This window comes from Pteronotus mesoamericanus, unplaced genomic scaffold (assembly GCF_021234165.1).
Source record: "Pteronotus mesoamericanus isolate MK-2021 breed Mesoamerican mustached bat unplaced genomic scaffold, CSHL_Meso_final scaffold_54, whole genome shotgun sequence".
In the NCBI taxonomy this organism is placed as follows: domain Eukaryota; kingdom Metazoa; phylum Chordata; class Mammalia; order Chiroptera; family Mormoopidae; genus Pteronotus; species Pteronotus mesoamericanus.
The window spans coordinates 7,029,558-7,052,187 of NW_026555321.1; the positions used below are offsets into that span (position 1 = coordinate 7,029,558).

Here is a 22,630-nt window from a genome sequence, read left to right on the forward strand (position 1 = left end):
AATCAAGAATTATGTTCTTATTGTTAATTTGCTCTTAACAATGAGAGTCTTGGATGGGAAGCTTGGCTCTTACTGGCAGACTTTCTCGCAAAAACCTAAGGTTATTAATTCTACCCTTTACCTGAGCCAACAGTGTAATCAGATGCCAAAAGAGAGTTCATGCAGACTGAGTCACACTAATAGTTACCACTCACTGTGTTTTTTACTGGGTTCCTGGCACTTTGCTCAGCAGCTTGCAGGCGTTGCCATATTCAATCTTCCCGATGACTCAATGCCAAAGATGTAGCTATTTTTCTCATTTGCCAGATAAAAAATCTGGATCAAATAGAAATTAAGTAACATGGTTAAGGTCATAGCAGCGGTTAGAATTCAGGCCAGGATCTGTCTGGTTTCCAAGTTTCAGCTTTGGAGTCAACCAGAAAGCCTTACTAATGGGATATGGTGACCAGAGCATGAGAAATAAGGGTTTAGGGATGGTGAGACCACACCTGGAGTTTTGTGCAATGCCTCATTTTTTTAAACATAGAAATAAACTGGCCCAGACTAGTGACCATGGACATCAGAAACCATGGTAGAAATTGGAGCAGTTGTAACTGGCAAAAAAGGAGATTTAGGTGAAAGTTGGTAGATGTCTTTGCATATTTGGATTAAAGTCCTGTGGAAGTGAAATGAGACTTTGTCCACCCACTTATGAGCCTGTAGAAATGACACAAAATGAAGTCACTCTAAGAAGCTTTGTGACCATTCCAACCATCTATCAATGGAGTTGCTGCTTTCAGAAGTGATGAAGTTTTAAAGTTATTATTATTATTACTTATTACTGCAGATAATCAAAAAGAAGACAAGTCTGCCACTTCAGCAGTCTTCACTGATACCTCAAGTTCTCCTATAAGCATAACCCTTAACCTCAAACATCTATATTACTTCCACATAAAACATGTTAACATGACCTTAGAGTCACCCAGAATAGTGATTCCTAAACCCACCAGCATGTCAGTATACAGGGCGGGGCCACAGTAGGTTTATAGTTGTTAGTATGGAAAATAATACAATAATTAATAATACAAGGATAAACTCTATTTTGTGTACCTGCTACTATAAACCTATTTTTGTTCCACCCTGCATTTCCATGCTAGTAGTATGAGTTAGAGTGCTTGCTAAAATTTGAGATTCTAGGCCTCAGTCTAGACCTAAATATTTTGGGTAGCAATTTAAGAATCTGAATCTTATACTTTATTGGAGTTTCCTGGCAGCCAGCCAAGCACTGTCCTCAGATTGTCTCTTGTTTAACAGATGAGGAAACTAAGGCACAGAAAGGTTGTATTATACCAGGATCATAGAGCTTGGGTTGTATGGAAAGGTTAGAGAAGATGACTTTCAAGAGAGCTATATAGCCAGCCAGTCCTCAGAGAGGTGCTGAGTGCCTACTAACACCAACTGCTGAACTGTGCCCTCCCAGTGTGGGCCAAACTGCTTGACTATGATCTTGTATCTGGAACACTTTGGCAGGAAGTTCTACTCTCTTCCCATGGACAGCCCCTACCATTGTAACCCCCTCTTCCCACTCTCCCACAGCAGAAAACTCACCAGCTGCTTGGTCTAGAGTTCATTACCTTGGTCATTTCACAGCTCTGAGGAGATCTCCCTTTCTACTGTCACAGCTTACTGTCACATGTAATTGTCACTTTGCTCTTATGCATTTATGTTTTTAATAAATATTATTGATTACGTACCAGTATTAGCTAATTTTTTATTTAGTTAATATTATTAGCATTTATTTTTTGTTGCATTTTCTTTTGATGTTTTTAAAAATTTTTTTAATTTTATTTTTTTAATTAATTAATTTATTTTTTCAAATACATTTGTCTCTGCCTACCCCCCACCACTTTCCCTTGCCCCCGCCCTCCCTCCCTCAACTCTTCCCCTTTGGCTTTGTCCATGAGTCCTTGCTAAATGTTCCTTGACTTTCCCCTTCCCTTCTTTTTCCCCCGTACCCCCCCCTCCTTTCCTCTTGTCTCTGTTGGTTTCTTTTCCTTTCAGTGTTGCTGGTCTTATTTTCCTTGCATCTTTGTAGTGTTGGTTAGGTTCCACTTATAGGTGAGATCATATGGTATTTGTCTTTCGCCCCCTGGCTTATTTCGCTTAGCATAATGCTCTCCAGTTCCATCCATGCTGTCGCGAAGTTTAGTAGTTCTTTTTTCTTTCTACTGCGTAGTATTCCATTGTGTATATGTACCATTACTTTTTGATCCAATCATCTACTGATGGGCATTTAGGTTGCTTCCAACACTTGGCTATTGTAAATTGTGCTGCAATGAACATTGGGGTGCATAGGTTCTTTTGAATTGGCGTTTTGTGATTTTTAGGGTATAGTCCCTGCAGAGGAATCACTGGATCAAAAGGCAGTTCCATTTTCAGCTTTTTGAGGAAATTCCACACTGCTTTCCACAATGGCTGCACCAGTCTGCATTTACTGAGTGCCCACTATATACCAGGCACTATTTCAAGTCTTTATCTGTATTAATACATTTAATCATACTTCAAAAGAAGAAGCTGCTTCTTGATATCTGAAACAATATTTGAAGCCGAATTTTTGTTTGTTAAACAAGGGAGAGCTGTACATCTCTTTGAACAAAACAAAAGTTGTGGTTATGTAGAGTTTCAGAAGGCGTGGAGTGGAGGCACTGATGGAAATTCAGAAGCAAAGTGTTTAGGGGTTGACTGATTTTCACCTTTGGAATTGTGGTTCATGGAGTGAGACTCGGTGATGGACTAACTATTAGAAGTCAAATAACTACAAAATAGGAAAAGAGAGTAGCAGCAGTAAAATGAATGGAGAGGAGAGGGAAGTGAGAGAATCTCATCTACATAGTCCTTTGATATTCCAGAGACCATAAACTCTGTTTTGACTAGTTGACCCTATCCCCTAGATTCTTCTTTCAATTCCTACTGTATTTTCTCTAGCCCATGAATTGTGTTCTATATCTGCCCCATCCCTAGCTAAGGTGTCTCCTGCTCGGTTAGGTCCAGCAACTTGCAATGACATCTCAGAAAAGGGAAACATCGTCACTGGCTGGTAGACTTCTTTTATTTAATAGAGAGGAAGGGAAAGAGAAAGAGAAACACCACTCAGTGTGTGCCCTGATTGGGAATCGAACTGGTGACCTTTAGGTTCACAGGCCAGCACTCGCCAGCCATGGAAGTGGTTGCAGTTTTAAGTAGGGTTATCAAGTTTGACCTTGCTCAGAAGCTGATGTATAAGGAAAGAGTCACAGAAGATCAAAGAATCCGAAGTGGTGAGCTTGGAGGACAGTAATAAGAGATGAAGTTTGAAGTACAAGAGATAATGGGGAAAGGGGTTCATTTAGGGCCTTTGAGGTCATTGTAAGGACTTGGACTTTTGATTTAATGAGATAAGTGGCCATTTGATGGTTTAAGTAGAATAGTCACCACGTGATCTGAATTATCTCTTCAAAGGAACATAGAACCTATTTGCTTGAGAGTAGTCTACATGGCATGCAGGGTATGGATAGAGACTGAGAGGTTAGTTGGGAGGTGGCTCCACTAATCTAAGCATTTGATGGTGGTTTGGACTAAGCATTTGATGGTTTCAGGGAAGAGTGTAATGAAAAGCAGTCAAATTCTGGCAACATGGATGATTCCTTCAATTGAAAGACTTTATGATTAACCACTATATCTCTAGCAGTTAGATTGGAAGTCCTAGGAACACATCCCCAAAGATCACAGCTTGACCTACTATACAATCTCCAGAGGGTCTTTTCCAGTTTGGGAAATGCAGGGGAAAGAGACTTGTGATCACACCTGGCAGTAGAAATAAAACATTATCTATCAAGAAAAGAGGAATGATCTATACCCAATTATTATAGTATTTTCTTCTAGATAATTATGATTTATGGGCATTTGTTTAATTGATTTCTGTGGACACAGAGATAATTTTAATTCCAATTTCATTGCTATTCTGGTTGCAAGTGGATGTTTGACTTTTTTTTACTCTGTGTGTGTGTGAGAGAGAGAGAAAGAGAGAGAGAGAGAGAGAGAGAGAGAGAGAGAGAGAGAGAGAGACTGATCTGTGAGGGATAGAGTGGCTGCTATTCCCTGGGCTATAAAACCCTGAAATCCTACTAATGAGGTTAAAAAAAACTCCTAACTTTTTCTGTGTGATCAGTAATAGCACTGCCTACTGACATAACCAGGGTTCCCTGAATAATTGCCCTCTTTTCCAGTTTATTTTTAGGACCTAAAAATTGTGGGGAGGAAAGTGCCTTTAGGTGTAGAGCATTTCCGTCTAAAAGTGTAATTCCGTTGTTTCAACATTCCATGCTAAACCATGTTAACTACATCCTTTCAAGTGAAAGATAAGTGAAAGTGAAGGCTGGAACTAAAATTCAACATTGGAGCTCTGGATGGTTCACCCTTCAGTGTGAGGATAAAAGATTGATCGCTTGCTGCATATTCCATCTTTCCCAAATTGGGGAGTGTTCCTGTAACATTTTCATCTTCTTCAGTGGACACCATTTGAGTTTGCCAGAAGTAGAGTTAAAGGGTTTATAAATCACAGAATTTTATCAAAACATTTAACATTGAGGAGAATATGGACTCAACAGCATAATAAATGGTGATACTGTTAGATCCCTCAGTAAGTACAAAAATACTTGAAATATAGTTAGACCATCAGCATACCTAAGGCAGTTTTACAAAGTATAAGTAAGGCATTATGCTAGGTGAAGTGCCTAAAAATACTTTAAAAAACTGTTTCTGTCAATTTCTGCAACTAAATGAACATGAACATCATAAGGAGGAGAGGGATAGTAATTAGAAAAAGAAAAAATACTCAAAGCTTGTATCACATATTGGTTGAGTAACTGGATTAAGTTACCAAAATTATTTTATTCTCAGACATAAATTTCCATGCTGCCTTTTTTTTGACCTTTAGTCATTGACCAGCAGTTGTGCCATTCTAAAAACCTTCTGTTCCATCCATCCTTCTGCCTGTGCCTGAACTGCAAGTCTGAGTAGTTTGAAGGCATTAAATGCAGATTTACACAAATGATCATGTTAGATGTTTTCTTTTATTCCTTTTCAGTGGGAAATGGCTGAGGAGATTTAAGGAGGGGCTCTCAGAGACAAAGCACTGTCTATAAAAGAGACGGCCATTTTACCATGAGTTTAAAATTTAAAGTTAAGTGACATTTCTATATTTTTTTTCTTTAGGAATAACTTATTAAAAGGAAATATATGGCAATCCTTTAAAAATTACAAGAGAAGGTGTGTTCATGAAATAAACAAAGATCTTTTGTACATATGATTGAAAGGTGTTCGGAAGAGTGAGTAAAATTGGTGGAATTTACATTTTTTGAGCTCCATCACATTCCCTGATGTTAAACAAGATGTTGCAGGAATGGAACATAAAAGTTTCTTTCCCTGCCTCCACTGTTGGGCACCATATTGACAAACTGTCAGTTTCAATACTGCATATGTATTGGGTTGGCCAAAAAGTCCTATGGTTTTTACATTAAATAAAAGACATATATTTCATTTTCACCAATAGCTTGATTGATTTGGATATTTCGAGTATGTTGGCTAGCTCTGCATGGTATAATATTGATTGTTCTCAGTTAATGTCTCAGTTTAATTGCTATCAACTTCAACTGGTCTACTTGACTGTGGAGTATCATCCAGCTAGTAATCTCCCATATGAAACTTTGTAGATCACTTTTGACATGTTCAATCATAGCACCTTCTTCATACATTGCACAGATCATTTTTTTTTTGCATTTCAGTTGTGTTTTTACCTTTCTTGAAATAATAAAGCATAATACGCTGAAAATGTTGCATATTTTCATCCATCTTCAATATTAAAATGGCTACACAAAAATTCACTGGTTTTGATGTTTTTTTAATTGCATGTTGATACAATAGCTTTCACAATGCAGTCTAACAAAATTGTTTTGAATGAAATTAAAGACAGTGAAGCAGTACTAGAGCCATTTTACAGGAAAAAACCCAAACTTTTTGGCCAACCCAGTACTAAGACAAAGCCTGCCATTTGAAGCTGGGATCATGATTCATTTTTCACCCTGTATTTTGTTGTGGTCTAGTTAGATTACCTCTCAAACACAATTTGTTTCTATGCTTCCAGGAGAAATTGGTCAACAAGAGATGGTTCCAGCTAAGAAGAATGCTGTTCTCATGGATGGGGTCATATTGAATGGTCCCGCAACAGACACAAAAGCAAGAGAAAAATTTGTTGAAGAGGCCTGTAGGCTAATAATGGAAGAGGTGGTTTTGAAGGCAACAGATGTCAATGAGAAGGTAAAAGAAAAAAAGCCTGTGAGAAACCCCAGGAATGGGAAAGATAGTTTTTTTGTTTTTGAGTTTCCCCCCCAAGTCTAGATGGCTAGATACAAGAGAACTGGGAAGCACACACCTTAATTTCCTCTATACCTTTGTTTCAAAGGATTGCCCAGATACCAATGTTTGCTCTCATTCCCACCGCCCCTCCCACCACTCCTATATCTGCTTTCCTGAAGGGTTAACTCTTAACAGCTATTATTTGCAGGGAGATTGGCCAGGATTCTAGAACTTATGCATACAAGTCTGTGAGGCACAGAGATGACGCTTTCTGCCCCAGATAATAATATAGACTATAAATAACCTAATGGTCTGATTTTTATACTTTCTAAAACACACTTTGCTCTCCATTTTTTAGGGGGTGCACATTCTTTATGTAGTTAATGAAAACCAAGCAGAAGTTATAAAATGTGTGAAAATTTTTAAAATTTATCTGAGGGTCTTTGTCAAGAACTTGTCTGAGCTTAGGTTGGGAATCTTGGGTCTGACTTCTGACTGGTAGCAATGATTGGTTTCAGGTTTCAAATTTAGGCACAGAATCGAAACAATATGGGAACTACTACTAATAACATCTACCCTGAAGAGTACTCATGATGCACCAGATATTGTTCTCAGGACTCCTCCATATGTATTTGTGTATTTAATCCTTAAAATGCCCTGAGAGGGAGATACAGTGGCACCTTAGTGCTTACCTCAGTACTTGTTAATTCATTCTGGAACTCATTACAAGTGCCAAAACTGATGAGTACTGAATAATGAAGCATTTTCTCTTGCGGGGCAGCGTCCTGACTGATAGAAGCTCTAGCAAGTGTGATGAGTGGTGAGCAAGCGCCAGGTGCTGTAACATTTTTTTTCCTGTCAAAATGCAACAAGTCCAGGGTTTGACAAGTTCTGAAGCTGATGAGTACCGAGGTAGGACTGTAAAGTTTATTAAATCCAGTTTAGAGATGAGGGAAAAAGTGAGACACAAGGAGGTCAAGTACTTTGCCCAAGATCAGAGCATCAGAGCTGGCCCTAAAATCCAAGCAGTCTGACCTCAGAGTCTGTACCTTTAACTACTCTATATGTCTCTTAAAATCTTTAAATTACCTCTTCTCACATTGATCACCTTTTATATTGGAACTGGATTACCAAGAAATGGATCAACAAATAGGAGAAACTTTTATTCCAATTCTATTAGTCAGAAGTAAATGTCATTTTAAAAAACATTTTGAATGTGAAGTGGAATTTTTTTCTGAATTTTTGATCACATGCATTTGGGAAAACTAATACAAAAATTGATTGAAATGACCAGTGAACTTTGAATAGTTATGTTCAAGGCAAAATCAGAGATATTTTCTGATTATATATTTATAATTGCTATTTTGCGGTCTTATCTGTATTTGCGAAATATTTTGCATCTGCTTTACTTTGGCGCACATTGCTCCTCTGGTAAGATATTTTTTTTAAATTGGCCTTTATAAAGTCATTAAATATTAACTGAGTGTTAGCTATGGGTAAGGCATTATATTTGGCCCTGGGGAATATAAAGAAAAATAAGATAAAGGCTCACTGTGAACTGAACTTATAATCTAATTGAAAGAATAAGTTTTCATTCAAAAAGAGAGCAGGGGGTCCCAGGGAATATGATAAAAGCTCTGTGACTGGGGCTGACTTTGGAGATTTCACAGAGGAGTGGGCACTTTGAGCTTTGATGTGGAATGTCAAGGGTAAGTGAGATTTTGATAGGCAGAGAGAAGTCAGCCTCTGTGTTGAAGAAAGCAGGAAGGTAAACATGGAAAGAGAGCTGCAAAAGAACATGATGCATTTAACGTAGTAAGGGGATCTTTTTGCCTAGAAAGAAAGTGTTTACAAAAGGAACTAATGGGAGATAAAATGAGAAGGGGAGACTTATGATCCTAAGTTATCAGTTAAGGAACCACAAGTCAATCACAATGTAGTAGATGTGCAGGCTCACGAAATGAATGGAGATGGAAATCTATGTTGGGGTTGAGGAAGGGGGAATGGGAGAGGTAAACTCTTTATGCCACAACTTAGCCTACTTTGTCAGACATCCAACAGGGTACCATTAAAAGGTGAGGGAGGTGGGCGTTAGTAAAGGATAAAGGGTCAAATACATGGTAATGGAAGAATATTTGACTTTGGGTGGTATACACAATGCAGTGTGTCATAGAATTGTACACTTGAAACCTATATAATTTTAATAAGGTGACCTGCTTATATATCCCCACACTTCATGAGATGATTATGTCTAGTACCCTCTGTGATAGAAAAGCTTTCTCAGGCACTTAAAAAAAAAGAATTATAATTTACATTCAGTAAAATTTACTCTTTTGGTGTACTGCTTATGGGTTTTGAAAAGTCATGTAACCATCACCACAATCAAGATATACAATAGAACAGGTCCATCACTGCTCCCCAAATTTCTCTGTGCCCCTCTGCAGTCAAAGCCTCCCCTCTACTTTAGACCCTGGCAGCCATTGATAATATTCTGTCCCTGTAGTTCTTGTCTTTTCCAGAATGTCAGATAAGTGGAATCATATCACCAGCAGCCCTTTGATTCTTGCTAGCTTCCCTCAGAAAATTGTGTTTGAGATTCACTCACATTGTTGTGCATGTCAGTAGTTATTCCTTTTCATTGTTTCCATTACTTCTGATTTGCCTCTGCCTATTGGAGTCCTAAGATCATAGTTTAATTTCATACCTCTTGGACAACTTGGTATTTGCTCCTATTTCCCCCAACTCCCACTGCTTAATCTTCTCACTTCCTAACTACTTTCCTGTCTCTCTCCCTCCTTCCACAGCCAAACTTTGTAAAAATTGTCTACCCCATCCCTCCCTCCCTCCATTTCCTCACCTCCTACATCCTCACTTCACAGCAATCTGGCCTCCACTCCTACCTCTAAGTTGAACTTCTCTTGCCAAGAACACCTCCTTGTCAATAACTTAGCACTTCCCAGTCTTTATCTAATTTGGCTTCTCACTAGGATTTGACAGTGAGGACCATCTTCCTTCCAGAACATTCTTTTCTTCTTTGTTTTAATAGCACGAACCTCTTCTAGGATTCTCCCTGCCTCTTCGTGCCCTCCACCGCATACACGGGCTTCTCTCCCTTTGCCCGTTTCTTAGGTGTTGGTATTGCTCAGGTGAGATTCTGCACCTCTTCCTCTTTGCTGTAGGTTCTCCCTGAGCCATGTCAGCCATACTAGATTATCACAGTGTATGCCTGAACCTCTATTTCTCATCTTTCACAGGAACTTCAGACCAATAGCTACACCACCTTTGGAGGTCCTGAGAATCCTTAGGCTAAATGTCCTCAAAAAACACCCGGCCCACACAGAACCAGATGCTGCTTCTCCCTATCACCATCATCAACCCATGTATGCAAGGAGGCACCTCAGGATGATCCCTGGTCATTTCTTCCCCTCATCCTCATGATGAAATCAATTTCCAAATTCTATGGATTCTGTACTTTAACTATTTCTAGAAATTCTTCATTATTATAGTATTTACTCTCATCCAGTCTACCACCATCTCTTGTCTGATTTATTACAGTAAACTTCACTCCCAATTTCACATGGAATCTCCATATATCAATGAAAGCTATTGTCCAAAACACAAATATGATCATATCATTCCCCTGTTCAAAACATTTCAGTGGCTTCCCTAGTGCCAAGTTCAAACTCTGCAACCTGTCATATAAAGCCTGTCAGAATATGAGACTTGATTATTTCTTTATGCATTTATTCATTCACTTACTTATTCATTCATCACAGCTTTTTTGACATCCCCTTATGTGGCAGGCTCTGTGTTAGTTATTCAGGACCAGTAAACAAACAGACGGATGCCTCTGCTTTCGTGGAGATTATGTAGGACATAATAAATGTTGGAAGGTGGTAAGTGCTAATGGAGAATGAAGAATAGAAAAGTTAGGGGAGATTGATAGAGATGGGGTAATAGGCAGCTTGTGGTTTTTTATAGGGGAATCAGGACTGCTGTCACTGAGAAGGTGACATTTGAGTAGAGCTGTGAAGGCAGTGAAGAAGTTAGCTTTAAGGATATTCAGAGGAGGATCATTCCAGGGAGAGGGCACAGCCAGTGCAAAGACACTAAGGTGGGAGCGTGCCTGGTGCATCTGAGGACAGCACAGTGGCGAAGGTGGCGGGGCAGAGTCAGCCAGGAGGAGAGTAGTGCTAGATGAGAAGAGAAAAGAAACACTGCCAGGGTAAGCAGATTGTACAGGAACATTTTAGGTCATTGTATGGACTTTGGCTTTACTTTGAAGGATATGAGGAGCCATTGGAAATATTTGAGTGGAGGAATGAACATGCTAAGTTGATAGTAGACTATTGGGCAAGGATGCTATCCCAACCTTAATTCTTGCCTCTTCCTTCCTCAAACTGCATCTTCTAGCCACATTAAACTTCCTTCTTCCCTTAGGCCATGAGCTCCTCTATAGTATTTCAGCCTTTGTTACTTCTGTTACTTCCACCTAGAATGGCCCTTGCATTACCCTACCCCTAATCTTTGCTTGGTTCACTCTACTCTTTTATGTAACAAACTAGGTATCAGTTCCTCCAGGAAATCTTTGGCCTTCTAAACCTGTGTGGGGCCCCTCATTGGTTTCAATGGCTTCTACATTACTGGTATAGCTCTTTCATGCTCAACTATGCTTGCGTATTTAAATCCCTTTGTCTCCCATTTGTCTGGAAGCTTCTAATATTTGTTCAGTGTGTGGCTCTCATGGGCACTCAATGAACCGTTCCATTGCTAACCCTCCAGGTTTGTGAATGGCAGCCTCCTGAACAACTGAAACAACTTCTTGATTTGGAGATGAGAGACACGGGAGAGCCACACCACAGACTGCTGGAACTCTGCCGGGATGTCATACGCTATAGTGTCAAAACGAGTACGAATTGATTACTTCCCTGATCTATACCGCTAACAAGTTCTTACATGTTGTTCTTCAGCATGTATGGACCTCATGGTGAAGCTGAGTAGGATACTGTTTACGGGATGAGAAACCTGGATCAAAACATAGCAGTTCTGATATTTTTTCAATGGTCCATTTAATCCTTATTACAGATTTGTTGTAGAGGCCAAAAATAGAATGAGAGTAAAACTATTGGTGTTATCAGTCATGTGTAAATATTGTTTGCTTCTTGGCAATCCTCAACCTCCATTTATAATCAAAACCATGTATTATTACTGCTACTTATCATTTCTTATGTTGGTCTGAACTGGCAAATGATATCTTGATTATGGAATTTGTAAGGGATTTTGAATCTTGATAGTCACAGGATATGCAGAAACAATGTTCAAGGGTATGTCTTTAATATAAATAAGAATAGATTTACTTGGAAGATACTTGTTAACTTTGAGCAGTTTGTCATTAACAAATTATTTTATCACCTCTAGTAGGATCAAAAAAACTTTTACAAAGGTATAAACTGAATGCTATTCATAGTATGTTTATGCTGTGATAGCTTCACAATAATGCTTAAAATTGTGATCTTTGTAAATGCAGTAACATGATATGTTTTGTGCTGAATACTATTCCAACTAACTGTTAATATATACCCAGGGAACAGGTTGTAAAAGAAGGAGAACAACTTAGCAAAATATGCATTTCTCAGTGTGCTGTAAAGGTAATCTAATGCTTAAGACCATACAGGCATTATGCTGTGTGAATTCTGACACTGAACTAAATTTAGTGGAAGGAACATAATAAAATCCTGGCTAAAAATAATTGGTTTATATTCCTTTGGGAAAGTCTAGTGTATGTATCAAAAATCCACTTAGCATTTCAAAAGCAGAGATACATATCTTATTATTATAGTGCATGTCAGAAATGTAGAATGACATTTATGCAGTAGATTTTTCAGTTTACTGGATATTTTCCATAATGTTACCATGGAAATCAATCATAAATTAACCCAAAACTAAAAAAAGTCTTATTAAAATTACTTGTAGTAATTCCTGGTTTCCTTTGCCAGATTAGAGGAATTTTTCCACGTTTTATTTTTAAAAATACATTTTCTTTTGATACTTCATTTTTCATGAACCCTTGGTTGAAAGAGGAAAACAAAGCTAAAACCAAAAGCTGGAAGTGTAATGAGAGGTCCCTCACTGAAATGGTCCCAAATACTTAGAACTGGAAATAGACATCCTGCATCTTTGCCCTTGGCCATGCTGGGCCTCCTATGGTTGAGAATGTCAAGCCAGTTAGCCTGGTGTTCGGTGTGAATATTCACGCTGTGTAAAACCAAGGACTTTCATGAAACCTTTTATAGGAGGGGAAAAAAATAGAGAGTTGGAACTGAAGTTGTTTGAGTCTTAAAGGCAACTTGCCTTTGAAAAACGTTGCATTAGAAAGTTTGTGTGAGCTGCATAATGAGTCACGTTTTACTCCATCAACATAATGCCAGATGCAGTATGAAAATGGTCCAGTCAGAAAAAATAAAAAGGCCACTCACTGCCAGTAGCCTGAAGTGAACCTTGTTGGTGAGTGAAATGTATGCAAATTTGGAGAAGTTAATATCAACATTTTTAGCGGATAAAGGGAGCAGGCTTTGATATTTGATATGTGTACAGACAGTGTTCAAATAACCCACGTCTTGAGGGCTTTAGAATGGGTCAAGGTTGTAGAAAGAAAGGAGCAGGCAAACCAATGCTTGTGAATGCTCAAGTTTTGCTCATAAACATGTTCTTGTTCAGTTGAAAGGGCGAGGAGATGGGTCTATAACACTTGTTTCCTTTGTACATGATTAGGTTCTGAATGCTTTTTTAAGAACTGAGATATAATTTGTATTCAATGCAATGGACAAATCCTAAATCCTCAGATCAATGAATTTGTACATATGTGTATGTAAGTAACGACCACCCAGGTAGAGATAAAGACTATTCTCAACCCTCTAGAGGCTCCTCAAGACCCTTTCTAATCAGCATCTCCTTCCTAAAGGTACCCAGAATTCTATCTTCTATCTCCATAGATCAGCTCTGCCTGATATGGAATGTCATATAAGTGGAATTATACAATATATACATTTTTGTGTCCAGCTGCTTTAAGTGTCTAAAAGATATATGTATGTTATTGCTGTATGGTATTGATAATTTTTCTTTTTTATTGCTATATAAGTTAATACTCTTGAAATTTACAGACCACCCAAGATTTTTCAACCAGTTGTATGCTGGACTTGATTATTACTCCTTGGTGGCCCGATTTATGACAGAAGCATTAAATCCAAGTGTGTAAGTATCATTATACTAGAACTTTACACCAAACTAAGAGTAGAGATGTTTTTTAAGTAGATGCAATTTTATTTCATACATTCCTAGTTAATGGTTTCATTTGTGCAGTGTCATCATAAATAAAGAATAGTCTTATGACAGTAGTGGTCAAAGAGATGCTTGATTTGGGAGTGGTACTGTGAGAGGGTAAAACAGGCATTATTTCCATTTAACAGGTGAGAAAATTGAGTAAGCCATGTTTAACTTATTCCTGCATGGAAAACCATGTCTATGCTAAGTACTGGAATGATACTTTAAGTGAAAACAAACCTTGACTTTGCCTTCATGAAGCAAAATATCTAGTGAGATAGAAATGATCTGTACAAATTAATCAATGTATGTACACAAATTAATATAAAATTGTAATTCTCATGTGAAGGAGAGGTGCATGATGTTAGAAATATAAGTGGGACAATTTTTCCCAGTTGGGAGCTCTGGGAAGTCTTCTCAGAGGAAGTTATAGCTAAGAGCTGAAGGGTGAGTAAAAGTTAACACGGTGAAAACAGGAGAGATGAGTTCTAAACAGAAGGAACAGCATATACAAAGGCCCTGGGGCAGGAGACAACATAACCCATGCTAGGGACTGAAGGTCAGTGTGGGTGCAGCTGAAAGAACTATGGAGAGTGTAAGGAAGGATAAGATTGGAAAGATAGACAGAGCCACACCTGTAGGACCCAGAGGGGCATGATTGTGAGTTATTCTAAGTACCATGGAAAGCCATTGAAGGTTTCTAAATTACTTGGTACCATTTGTTTATTGAAAATATCACTGGAAATATGGAGAGAGGACAGGAGGGGACCAAGTAGGAGGCCATTACTTTAATCAGGTGAGAGGTGATAGTAGCTTAGACTTAGATGAATCTTTATCTGACATGGCAGGAACAGAGACAATCAATCAGTCAATCAATCAATCAATCACTGTTTAGAAGGTAAAACAGAAAGGACTGAATAATATATTGGATCTTGGAAATGAGGGAGGTTTATGAGATGATGCCTGGATTTCTGGCTTTCATAGCTTGGTTGATGTTCCAGTCATTCACTGAGCTAAGCATTTGAAGAGAGGAACAGTTTTCAAGTATATGGTGAAAAACACAAGAGCAAGAATTCAATTTTCAATTGTGAGCATTTGAGTTTGCAGTGACTGTGAGATATCTAAGAGTATATACCACCAAGATGAGAGGTATATGGGATTGACATTCTGATATCTATATCAAAATTATAAATTTAAAAGTTATTGGTAAACGATGGTAGTTCAAACAACGGGCAAGGAGGAGATTTCCTTAAGTCAGTGATTGTCAACTCTTTCTGCTCATTAGATTCCACCTGGGAACATTAAAAAAAAAAAAAATGAGGCCTGCTTCCCAAACCAGATCAATTAAATCTTATTTTCTGTGGGTGTGTTTAACAAGTAATTTTAATGAGCAGGATGGAGACACTTTAAAAATAAAAACAAAGCAGGAGATGGAGAAATACAGCATGTGGGACAGAGCATGGAATGAGGAGAGAAGAGGGCTCAGCGCGGGGCCTTGGGGACATCTGCTGCTTAACAGTGAGGGGGAGAGAGGAAGATCAGCTGGCAATGGGGAGAGGAGGAGATCGAGTGGGGAAATTTGGATGCCATGGAGGAGAGCGTGTCTAGAGTCACGTGTTGCTGAGTATTTAACTAAGACGAAGACTAAGACAGGTCCCCTGGATTAGCAACGTGGGTGCCGCTGGTGATTTCAGGGTTTTTGTGGAGTAATGCGAGATGATGGGCTACAATGGGTAGAAGAGCTAAAGTGGTAGATGAGTCAGAAGAGAGAGGAATATTACACAGGTCTGAGGGCCTTTCCTTGTACATCCTGGGTTTTCTAATGTCTCACCTGAATTCTTTTAACTGAAATCTTTAGAGGTTTTTGAAGTATTAAATTGCCGTTTAGCTGAGTAATCCATCAAAATGTGAGCAAGCCATGAGATCGTTCTATGTTGCCTCTCCTCCACCTCCAGGCTTATTCCCAGGTTTACAGTTGAGGTATTTTCAAAGATAGGTTCAATATGAATTTCTTTTTCTTACAAAAAAGTGAATGATTATTTCACTTATATTTGTAGGAACACATATACATATATGCTTTTTTTTTTACATTTTTTATATGTGTAAACTGGTTTCCTAACATAGTTGAAAAACAGAACCTAGATTGTTTGTAAAATGACACATAGGGAGGTGATATATAGTAGATGTTTTGTTTTTCTCCTTCCCCAAGATTTTCCATCCAGATGTTAAAATAATCACATTAAATTCTGTGACTACAAATCTAAATGTGTCTGCTTAGTTTACACATCTAGAGTGTATATATATAATATAATATATATATAATACATATTATATATATATAATATATTATATATATTTAGATACAATTTAATGCAATCACTTAATAGTTAGAGAAGGAAGTTATAGATATTTAGTCACCATCAAGTTATTTGGAGAGAGAAGAGACTCAGACATTACAAACCTGGGCATGGTTACTGTCCCAGGCTGGGTTCCCTGGGAAGCTGCTCTAAATGGAACTTAGTGAGCAAGGTGTTTATTAAGGAATATCCTTGGGATCAACATGGGTGACAGGAGGAAAAGAAGTAGAAGTGGTCAGAGATAGGAGTCAAGCTGCCATGCAGGCTCAATGACAATCAAGGCTGACTCCATGAAGGTCTCTGGAGCTCCTCAGTGGCCTTGTAGATTGGTCTAGGGTTGGACCCACATGGCCAAGCCTTTACACCTCCAGCTGGACCAATCCTCAGGTGTAGATCACCACAGGGAAGGGTTGGACCTTAAGAAAAGTGGCTCCGAGCAGCTGAGGAAATTCCTAAAGGGGTTAACTTAACAATGCTCTCTGACTACAGCCTTCCAGCCTGAAGCAACAAAGCCTTCATTGACAGGGGATCTGGATAGTACTTTGCAGTAAAAATATTCCATAGTAAGAGATGTTCCACAGAGTGCTTCCCATTTGTACAAACGCAGGAGTATGGTGGGGAAAGCTCTAATCCAGGATGGGTCATTTCCATGTAGAATCTCTAGAGATGATTGTTAGTGTACACAAAAGTAACCTAATAAAACCTGGTTACCATGACAATGGTTTTTCTTTAGTCGGCATCCAAAGCATCATCCAAAGAGTAAAATGGTTACTGCTCATGACTAATGCAAAGAATCCAGATGCACTGCCTTCATCTTTCCCAATGGAATTGAAGCTTTTCTGTAAATTAAGACTGCTGCAGTAGCTTGCTTATCCCTAAGGTCGCCTCTATTTAAATAACCACAGCTAGAACTATCACTGATTGAATATTTCTCTATTTCTAATGGATACATTTCCGAAGACACTACCTATACTTCAACAGCCACTTGGTTTACTGAAACTCTTTGTGCATTTCTTGGGACACCAAAGGGATGGTTTGACTCTAGTCATAGAAGTGAAGTATTTTTCATATCTATCCAGTTATACATATGAGGTGTCCCCAGTGTTTCTGTTAGTGGAAGAAGCGGTTCTGAAGAAAATGATTGAATTTATTGGCTGGAAAGAAGGGGATGGAATATTTAACCCAGGTAAGTACAATTAGTTATTGCCATCTCCTTCCATTACAAGCATCTAAAAATGAATCCATGTGTTAGATAAAGAACAGCTCCTTGCAGATTTGCACATTACAAAAAGTTAGAAATTAATAATGCTACTAAGGGACACGTTAGCTTGTGCCATTCTCCAGAATGATAATATTTTACATAAATCTAAATAAATGACATAAATGCTGAACAAATGAGTTATCTACAATTTAGGATTTATACCTAACACAAATGAATTTCCCTGCTGTTGGAAATTTGGAAGGGCCATAATAAAGTTTTTAGGTTTTTAAATCAATTTTACCTGTGAAGTTTCCCAAATCACTTTTTATTTATCCCACAGTAATTTTTTTTCAGAAGCAGAGATGAGCACCAATTGTCATTTTATTGATCAAGTAACAGACAAAAATATTATTAACTACAGAGACTTGAGTGCAGAGCTCATAGATTGAAACTTTTAGTTAGGAAAAATTCTGGAATAAGAGAATAGACTAATACTTCTCACGTTGCTGAGATTGGAAACTGCAGGAATTAGAGACTAGGAAGTGTGTAAGAGAAATGGGGTAGGTGGTGTGGTGTTTAGATGGCTTTCACAGTGATTTGTCATTAGAGCAGAGTAGCCACAGCCATTTGTGCTTTCCACTGTAGTCAGCACTTAGGGAGCTATAACTTCATGCTATAAATATGCCATTTCAATTTTGTCTTTGCAGGTGGCTCAGTGTCCAATATGTATGCCATGAATTTAGCTAGATACAAATATTGCCCAGATATTAAGGAAAAGGGGCTGTCTGGGTTGCCAAGATTAATCCTTTTCACATCTGCAGAGGTAAAAAATTATTTTTGATATCATATATAAATATTAAGAGTATACATTATGTAAGAGGGTTTATTTGTTTGTGGATTCCTGATGTGCTTTTCTCCTCTCTGTGTGTGACTAATATGCATAAGTATAACATCGTATTTCATTCCAAAAGCAATTCTGATGGGTTTGGTATTAGCCACCTGATTTTGTACATCACCTTTATTTAAAATTTATAGTCTATATATTTTCTTAGGAAAAGAGAATGTTTCATTTGAAAGTGCTATCTCTTTCTGTGAACCTCTTCTTCAAATATCTCATTTATTAGAACTTGGATGATCGATACTGATCTCAGCTATGTCATCTGCTCACATTTCCTTATAAAATTGATTGCTCTCAGTGGCTAACACAAGGACTCTTCAAGAAGAAAGGGATATATTCAGTAATAATGAACATGTCTCTCTTTCCCTTTCTCTCTCTCTCTCTCTCTCCCTCACACACACACATGCACGCACACACACAATTGGATGTTGCCACAATCCCCTAACTCATTTTAATCTCCACTTTAGTAGAGGGTCTGGTAGGTGCATTCACTTTGAACTAAGCTGCCTAGATTCATTTTCTGTCTTTAGTACTTACTACCTGAATGACCTTGAGTAAGTTGATTTAGTCCTCTGTGCTTTAGTTTCCTAATTTGCAAAAATGAGCATAACAGTTAGCTCTTGTATAACATTATCCCAAAATCCAATGGCATAGAACTATATATATTATTGCTTATAAGTCTTGGGATAGCTGGGCAGTACATCTTCTCTTGCTGGGCTCACTTACTTGTCTGGGGGTTGGCTGGCCATTGCTGGTCTAAGAGTGCCTTGGCTGGGATGACTCCTGAGAGTCCTCTCTACTCCATTATCTCTCACCCTCCAGCAGGCTGGTCCAGGTGTGTTCTTGTGGCAATGGTACTGGGAAAAAACAGTGTGGAAGCATACCGGGATGCTTGAGTTCTAGGCTCAGAACTGGCACCTTGTCATTTCTCCCTCATTTTCTTGGCAAACTAAGTCAAGTCTAGGAACCCAGATCCAAGAATTGAGATGCTTCACTACTTAAGGAGATTTGCTGCAAAGCTATCTGGCAAAGGGTATGGACACAGGGAGCAGTGAACAATTTGGGCCATTAAAGCAACCTGACAGCGACATGAGCTTAGTAGTCGCTGATTAGTGGGTTGTTGCAAAGACTGAATGAGTTACTGCATGTAAACTAGCATCTAGCATATACAAGATAGACCAAAATATTAGCTATTATTATTAGGAAGAGAAGAATAATCCAGCTACAATCATGTGGACAGAATAGATAGCACAGCTTATGTGCCATCTTATCTGGAAGAGATTATTTTTTTCCTTTTCTATTTTTGTGTGATTCCAGTGTCTGCCTCTGTCCTTTCTACCTCTGCTTCTTCCCCTTGTGCCTGGCAGGAAAAGTGTAGCTTCTGTATCTTCTGCAATCATTCTAGTTCTCTTGTCAAACACATGGGGCCAGAAAAATCTGAAAATGCTGTTATTTCCAACTGGGCTTTCCTGTATCTGTTGTTGTCCTTCAAGAACAGAAGCTACATAATTATTGCAGAAAGACCAGTTGTACACAGAGGTCCACAGTGGAAGAACACCTGGCCAAGCCCACATTTTCCTCCTTTCCTTTCTGACCTTTGCTCTGGTTAGTTTGGTACTCAATGCAGAATGGACATTGAGTGTTGGGAGGCACCTTGGATGATCTTCCAGCCTGAGATTCTTTACCCAGCCATCCCAAGGCCCCTCTTCATGAGACATTATTTCTACAGCCTGGGAAGAATATTTGGGAATGTAGACATCTGGGAAAAAATACTTGGTTATTTGGGATTATCATGGAGTCGAGTTTTCCTCTCTGGATTCCAACCCTTGGTATTTCAGTGTGAGGAACCCTAGCATAACAGAAATGCCAAGTCCTTTCTGCATTCAAATTCCTTTTTCCATGCCTAGGAAAGCTGGTTAAATAGGGTCCCTGCTATCAACTCAGTGCTTTTACCTTTGCCTTTTTCCCTCTTTTTTTGATTTTGAAACTTGCTAGCACAATTGCCCTGGAAAGGGGGAAGATATTCCATAAAAGCCTGGAGAATTGGGAGTGGAAATAAATTGAAACCTCAAACAGTTGTAAAACCAGAATTAAGTATGTTTTTTTGTTTAGTCTCTGGTGGAGATAGAGATACAAAAAGAGGTAAAATGTATGCCTTGGCTAACTTGCCAGCAGAAGGTGAAGCCATAAACCCAAGAACCAGATGTATGTTTTAATCTGCTTGGGCTGGGATAACAAAATATCATGGATGAGGTGGCTTACACAACAGACGTTTATTTCTCATACTTATAGAGGTTGGTAAGTCCAAGAACAAGCTGCTGATTCAGTGTCTGGTGAGAGCCCACTACCTGGCTTGTAGACCACTGTGTGCTCACGTGGCCATCTTTCCCCTGTTCATGCTTGTGGACAGAGTAAGATCTCTCTGTCTTCCTCTTTTTACAATGACACTAATCTTATAGGAGCCTCACCATCAGGACCTAATAAATCAATACCATCGCACTGGGGGAGAAGGATAACACATAAATTTTGACAATATGTGAATTCCACAGAAAAACATCTAACTTCAAACACACCATAGCCTCGACAATGTATTTTCACCACTTCCATCCAGATTCCACTTTGTAGCTCATTCCTTTCCCTGTTCAGCTAGAGACTCAGGTCATAGTATTTGCACTATTTTAACTCATATTTTATGACCACCTCTGCCATTTATTATAACAGATCAATTCATTATTTAGTTAAACATAAAGAATTAAAGAATGCCATGTTTCCTAAATGGTCTTAAACCCTAATGTTAATCTTTTTGCTATTTCTCCCTTGTTTTCTTTAAGATGTTGGCACATGGCCATGTGGTTATTTTCCTGTATTGCTTGTTAGGTCGTCTTACTTTTCCAGTTTTTATTCTGCCCCAGATTAACCAGGGTAATTACTGCACTTTTGCCTTGGACTGTCAAATGCAGATTATATGTACCCACCTACAACGTAAGGTATTTTTGCATACTTCAGCTTCTAATTCATGACAGAGACTGCTATACTGGCAACATATCCAAACTAGCCTCTCCAGGATACATAGGAGCCAAAGAGAAGGGAGTTTGATGCGGAAAGTAATAAAAATAATAAATGTGTGGCTTGATTAGCAGTTACATGTGAATTCCTTGAACTAACAGAAATCTTAGGTTTGTAATTCAAATCATTTGGGGAAATCAACATAAAGTAGTACTCATCTGCCACTAAGTAGTGAAGGGAGAAAAGAAACGTTTCATTCCCAGACCAGCGATCAATTGTGCTAGCTCCCCTCTAGCAGGCTGGAGGCTGGGGTGAGGCGAGTGAGATACTAAAGTACACGTCTCAAGGTCGTGCCGCCTTAGATTTTGCACCCAAGCTGCGTCATTCACTCACCCTATTCCTGTCCCTGTTCTCTAAGCAAGGCTGACCTAGGTTTGGATGTTAATGCAGGTGTTCTTCACAGGCAAGCAGGTGTTTATAGGATGTGATGCCGAGCACAGTCCACCTGGCCAACAGCTCTGCTGCTTTAGGAATTGAACCAGCTGTGTGCTCTTGGAAACGTACTGCTTTTTTTCATTCCCTAATGTAGAATATTCACATCCCTTGCCCTTCCCACCACCTGGAGCCAATATGAGCATCACACTAAGCAGCACTAGAAAGAGTCTAAGCACCCAGAGCATCACCTACAAGAGTGGGGAGCAGTGCTTCACTGAGAAATCCAAGGTCACAGAAAAAAAAAATCCTTGCTGGAACCAGAAAGGGAAACTTCAGTGCAATCTGTCTTTCATGCAGGCGCTTGCTGTTTTAACTTTATAGAAGTGAGCACCTGGTGAGATTTTTACCTCTTCTGTAGAAGAATGAACCTGGGGGGAGATTGGGATTGGGTCTTCAGATGGCTGACTTATCTTCTGCGAGTGATGGGAGCAGCCGCCCTTTGTTTCAAAATGCATCTGTTACTTCTGAACTCCAGCCTTCTAGGTTTTCCTTTCCCTGAAACTACTCAGCATGTCTGAAGCATTACCCTCTTTCTTTTATTTTTTTTTTTCCCCCTTCCGGGGCTCTTTTCTTCCTCTGATGCTTTCAGATGTTCAGACTTCAGTTTTGCAGACTGTTTTTAATCTGCTCCTCTGCATTTGAGATCGACATTTGCCCTGAGGTCCCCAAAGATAGCTCCGCGGGTGCTATTCTTATTCTGATTTACCAGTGTTTTATTGATCAGATCTATTGGTTGGGGATATTTTGCTATTTCAAAGGGCAAAGCAATGTGCTTTTCCTTATTGGCAATTGTCAGTAGGATAGGCTGCTATTTATTGTGGTGAAATCCATAGCTGTTTGGTTGCTTGAGCCGGGATCTCTGGTGAGAAATAATTGGCCTTAGCTTCATTACCTTATCTATGGTGGGCTGACACGGCACGGAGAGAATTAGCTACATTTTCATTTACATTATTACTTCTCAATATGCATATGTTCTTGCAA

General features: G+C 38.9%; 1 protein-coding gene across 1 annotated transcript in view; it reads left to right on the plus strand.

Moving 5' to 3' along the window:
* The first annotated feature begins 6,165 nt into the window (after positions 1–6,165).
* GADL1 (glutamate decarboxylase like 1) overlaps positions 6,166–22,630 on the plus strand; it is a 132,686-nt gene continuing 116,221 nt past the window's right edge. Inside the window, exons 1-5 of the mRNA XM_054595724.1 lie at positions 6,166–6,333; positions 11,155–11,281; positions 13,533–13,623; positions 17,129–17,235; positions 17,958–18,073. Of these exons, the coding sequence (XP_054451699.1) occupies positions 6,181–6,333; positions 11,155–11,281; positions 13,533–13,623; positions 17,129–17,235; positions 17,958–18,073 (594 nt within the window). The 5' untranslated portion in view covers positions 6,166–6,180. The remainder of the gene's footprint in view (positions 6,334–11,154; positions 11,282–13,532; positions 13,624–17,128; positions 17,236–17,957; positions 18,074–22,630) is intronic.